At 35.8% G+C, this 5,499-nt stretch overlaps 2 protein-coding genes across 2 annotated transcripts; one reads left to right on the top strand and one right to left on the bottom strand.

Moving 5' to 3' along the window:
* The first annotated feature begins 353 nt into the window (after window positions 1–353).
* LOC113313280 (probable pectate lyase 18) lies at window positions 354–3,879 on the top strand. Its single transcript, XM_026562031.1, has 4 exons — window positions 354–1,127; window positions 1,228–2,131; window positions 2,273–2,478; window positions 3,439–3,879. The coding sequence occupies exons 1-4, from the start codon at window positions 997–999 to the stop codon at window positions 3,776–3,778; spliced, it is 1,581 nt and encodes a 526-aa protein (XP_026417816.1). The 5' UTR covers window positions 354–996; the 3' UTR covers window positions 3,779–3,879.
* A 1,029-nt stretch (window positions 3,880–4,908) lies between these two features.
* LOC113312029 lies at window positions 4,909–5,499 on the bottom strand. The gene has a single exon (XM_026560804.1). It carries the CDS (start codon window positions 5,497–5,499, stop codon window positions 4,909–4,911), a length of 591 nt encoding a protein of 196 aa, XP_026416589.1.

The raw sequence follows: 5,499 nt of genomic DNA, 5'->3' as shown, positions 1-5,499 counted from the left end.
ACAAAAAAACATATCAATTCTCATTTGGCCATTAAAAGCATTAAAACAACAGCAGAAATAGTGCATAAAAAAGTCGAAATGTTTTGATCGAACTCAAGAAAAGCACAAATCCCATTCATTTTGGTTGTTTTACACGCTTCTTCTTCGCAAAAAACCCTACTTTTCTCAACTTTTTATCCAGTTATATTTGGAATTCACTTTAGCATCTGCCGATCTATCTAGTTATTTGGCAGCCTTCTACAGTATTACTTTTCGATCAAGCGCCGTCTATAGTCAAAAAGAAAAATACCATACCACCCAAGAATTTAAAAATGCAAACCTTGTTTATAAAATATCCAAGATACTTTGCAAGGCGAGATATCTATTCTCTCCTAGTGTCTCTCTATTGTATTCTTCTTAACAAACAAATTGTCGCGATTCATCGATCAATTATCAGTATATACAAACTGATATCATTTCATACTACTTAAAAAAGAATATGGTAAAGAAAAAAAAAAGAAAAGAAAAACTAGTTTTGAAGAGAAGTATATGGGTATCTGGATGATCTGACAACGCGCCATTTTCTTTGGAGTCTCTCAAAATCTCTGTTTTTGCTCTGTTTTCATTTCACCTTTTTCGATTGCCTTTTCGAATGTTTAATTTTTACTTTCTCTATGATTACAAGTTTATTAAATGATTATGCGGCAAGGTAAGAATTATTTTTTTGGAAAACAATTATGTAAGCTAAATCGTTTTTTTTCTAAGGAGGAAATTCTTAAATTATATATAGATAAAACTCAGCATGAACTTCCAAACATAAGAAAATTCTCAATTATAACTTAAACTGCCTATTATAACTCAAAATTTTCTTAAAATTCTAGGAATTTTATATAAATACTTACAAATACTTATTCTAAACTTGTATAACTTAATTTAGTACTAAGTTCATTCAAGAAGAAGAAATCAAAGGGTTTTACAGAAACAACAACAAGACAACTCAAACATTTTACTTTCAAGATGATTCCTCATCTGAGCATCTGCATTCTCTTCATTGCTTACTTTTCTCCTTTAGCCAGAGCAATTCATTATAATCTAACTCTACCTCATCAACATCCAGACCCCGAGTCTGTTGTTCATGATGTTCATAGGTAGTCATCGGAGCGCTGTTCTAATGTTTTGTTTCATATTATGTATGTTTCTTTTCTTCTTCTTTTTTTCTAAATTGGGGTGCTGTATTTTTGTGTGCAGGAGAGTTAATGTATCGGTTTCGAGGAGACAGATGTTAGGTATTCATGAAAAAGACCAGCTTTCATGTATGACAGGGAACCCCATTGATGATTGTTGGAGGTGTGATCCTAATTGGGAAGCAAACCGTCAACGATTAGCCGATTGTGGAATTGGGTTTGGACGAACGGCACTTGGCGGGAAAGGTGGTCAATATTATTTAGTATCTGACTCGTCTGACCATGACGCTGTTAATCCTAAACCAGGAACGTTAAGGCATGCAGTCATTCAAGTTGAACCACTCTGGATAGTATTCTCAGCGGATATGATGATTAAGCTCAGAGAAGAATTAATTGTTAGCAGCTTCAAAACCATAGACGGTCGGGGGTTTAACGTTCATATAACAGGTGGAGGTTGCATTACTCTTCAGGCTGTAACTAATGTTATCATTCACAATATCCACATTCATCATTGTGTTCCTTCTGGTAATGCTCAAGTTCGCGATAGTCCTACACATTACGGTTTCCGGGGGAAATCGGACGGGGACGGGATATCTATTATGGGTGGAAGAAAGATATGGATTGACCATTGTTCATTATCATACTGTACTGATGGATTAATTGATGCCATAGTAGGTTCCACTGCAATTACAATTTCCAACAATTATTTCTCGCACCATGATGAAGTTATGCTAATGGGTCACAATGATAATTACTTGGCGGATTCGGGAATGCAAGTGACAATTGCGTTTAATCACTTCGGTGAAGCATTAGTTCAAAGAATGCCCAGATGTAGACATGGTTATTTTCATGTCGTTAACAATGATTTTACGCAGTGGGAAATGTACGCCATTGGAGGTAGCGCAAATCCTACTATTTACAGCCAAGGAAATCGTTATACAGCACCGTCAAATCCTTTTGCGAAAGAGGTAAAGAATTTCAGAATACCATCATTCATTCATTCGATAATAATTAGGATACTGACCGGTTTCAAACTCGGGACATTGGTGCATTGCTTATTAACAATTGTAAGTTTTAATAAAAATTGTGCGTAATGTTGGCAATGGCAGGTGACAAAAAGGGTTGAGACTGATGAAAGCAAATGGACAAAGTGGAATTGGAAAACAGAAGGAGATATGTTGGTGAATGGAGCATTCTTTGTACCATCCGGTGCAATAGGGTTTGGCCAATATGCAAAGGCATCAAGTGTTGAGCCAAGAGCTTCTGCCTTAATTGATCAGTTAACCATGAATGCTGGTGTCTTGGGTGGCAACAGGTATGTTCATGTTCCTTACTTTTCATATGCATCATCATACCACCTTTTCTCTTAAAACCAAAACTAAAAGTTGTCCAAAGAATTAGAAGAGTTCTTTCCTTGTTTCTTTTTTGTACTTTGTAGATCGAAGGAAGAAATGAATAGATTGCTTAAGTGTTGATCCCAAAATAGATTTAGAGACTTCTTTAGTTTTCGTCAATATTAAGGTTGTTTACGTGCAGAGATACCAAAGTAGATTTTTTGGTACACATATGTCAGATATGTGTACTTAAGAAGTAAATCTGTCAGAAACTTTGCATTAGTCATGGTCACAGTATATACTAATCTCAACAGATGTTTAGCTCCCCCTAGCAGTTCAACTACATTTTTTCTCCTATTTCCCTGTAACCTGAATCGGATTAAGAACTGATTTTTTTCTTTTTCTACGATTTCAAATGGAATTCTCGCCTTTTTTAAACTTTTAGATATTTAAAGATGAAAAGTTTTTATGATAACTATGAGCCTTTATGATTTTTTTCTTTTGAGGGGAGTCAAAAGTTGAGCCATATTTCATGGGGACAGTGGACGACCCTAATTCCATGTCTGGAATCCCTACTAGTTGGCCTTTCCTTTTCTCCATTTCCATTTATATTATAAGATAGAAAGAGCTGTAATTTGTGAAGCAATGAAATTGGATTTGGTGCAACTTAATTTGGGTTCGGTGTAATTCAATTCAATGGAAGTAGGCATGCAAAATATGAAGAAAAAAAATATCGCTGCGGAGCCCACGCGTGATTTTTTTTCGGTGAATTATGTTCCCTTGTGGATGGATCATGTTCATGGCGATCGATCAATATCTGTCTACGTCAAATCTTGATTTGCAATCTTTGCATATTTACATTGTCCCCAAAACTAGAGCATTCTTGAATTTTTTTTGTTAACCAATGAGTAAAGGGATAATGATCGTTTTCATTTTTACAGCGGTGGTATTTCATATCCTGGATCCAATGCCGGTGGAGGCGTTGGTACCGGTAGCGGCGGTGGTGGAATAACCGACCCTGGAACCTTTGTTGGACCAAATCCAGGTGGTGCAGGTGGCAGTATTGGAGATGGGACTGTAGGCGGTGGTTACACTGGTGGTTATGGTGATGGCAGCGGTGCTGATGGAACACAAGCGGTAGACTCGAGCATCTTTGGAATGATATTTGGGAACGGGGCGTCCAGCCTATTACCTCCCCCTTCTATTTTCTTGTCATTTCTGTCTTGTTTTCTGATAATTTTGTGTACCTACCAAGATAATTTTATATTTTTATTCTTATGATTAGTTTAATTAATTAATCAATTAATTGTATTGATTAATCAGGAATGTTACAATGTAGAAGCAAAAATATAGAAGAAAAAAGAAATCATAATTTAAAGTCATTTACACCTTCCTCATTGTCATTGTCTAACCACACTTCATAATTCATTGAATTATTGGATTCGTCACTATTTTCTTCGCTATTATGGAGCTCAGGAGCTAATTAATGACTAACAGAAAATCGTCGCAAAAACGAATAATTCAGAGCATTTTCCCTGTTCTTTGAATGTGAAAATAGAATTTTGCCATCTCTTTAGTTAAAGCTCATAGTCTTTTAGTAGTTTTCCCTGTTCGTTCTCCCTGTAATCTCATATGTGGCAGCATAATTCTCAGGTGCCCTTTTCTTGATCAATATATTAATCTTTTTACCAATTAAAATGAATAAATTTAATAGAAATTTTCCACGAGGTTAAAATTCAAAAATGCAAAATGATTCCGCCAGGGATCATGTCAATTCAGTCGATATCACAATCAATTCTTTTAATTTGTGCCTTTAGAATTATATTTTCTATCTTATCAACACCGACTTTTAAAACTTTGGATTCATCACAACATGTCAACATGGAGCATGTGCTGTGGATGCAAATTGCTCAACCCCCATATCTACAAACCTTCTAAAGGTTACCTGAAAATCATTTCTTTTGACAAGACAATTCCTGGAGATATATAGTGTTTTAGATGGGAGATTTCATGTGCGTTTGCGTTCACACTCACACCCTCTAGCAGATGGTTCTTGTTCTACCGGATTTTACACTCCCGTGGAACAGTTATTTTGCGTAATCGAAAAATGCTAAATGCAAGTCCTTTAATAGTAAAACATAGTGCAACTTTCACAACTATTTTGCGTACTTGAAAAATGCTAAATGCAGGTCCTTCAGTAGTAAAGCAGTGCAACTCTCACATCGAACTGTGGATATAGACTCTCTTTTTCTGTTGGATTAATTTTTTTCTGATTTAATTAAGTTTTACAGATTTCTTGATTTTCATAATTTCTTTCGATAAAACAATCCCCGCAGATATATATGTTTAATATGGGACATTTTATTGCGCATGAGTCCACATTTACACTTAATAGCATTTATTTTTTTTGACTAGGCCATATCTGTCTGGTTTGTTTTTGCCCATAGGGCTACATTATGAGCAGCTCCATTACTGGTGCCGTGAACAAAAGTGAAAAGCATTTTTCTAAATCTAGAGATTAGGTATTTAATGTCAGAAAACAAAATCTGGGTTCTATGGTTCCCATTAAAATCTTTTCGATTTATCTTCTGAATAATTCCTTCAACATTACTTTCAATCACTACTTGTTGGTCTTTTCTTTCGCAAGTTTTTTTCATGGCTTCTTTGATTGTGTGTATCTCTGCCTCTTCTGCTGAACCACATGAAATATAGATCGCTTCTGCAAGAACGAATTGGTGTCTATGACTTCTAATAACGAACCCTCCTCCTCCATTCACTGAATCAATGTTCCAAGACCCATCGCAATTTATTTTGATCCAATCCATTGGCGGAGATATCCAATCTGGAATCTCGAAAGTTTGGGTGATTGTGGATATCTTCAGAAGTTGAGATTGATTTTTCTTTACCGATAACATCGCCTTTGCCCGTGCTAGAATTGAAGTCGGTTCTTCAACTTTTCCTTCATGGACAATCAAATTTCTGCTGGTCCAGACTAACCACAT

This window comes from Papaver somniferum, chromosome 9 (assembly GCF_003573695.1).
Source record: "Papaver somniferum cultivar HN1 chromosome 9, ASM357369v1, whole genome shotgun sequence".
NCBI classification, from domain to species: domain Eukaryota; kingdom Viridiplantae; phylum Streptophyta; class Magnoliopsida; order Ranunculales; family Papaveraceae; genus Papaver; species Papaver somniferum.
Note: the sequence above shows the minus strand (reverse complement) of the source record. Positions and strands in the feature narration are given on the sequence as shown.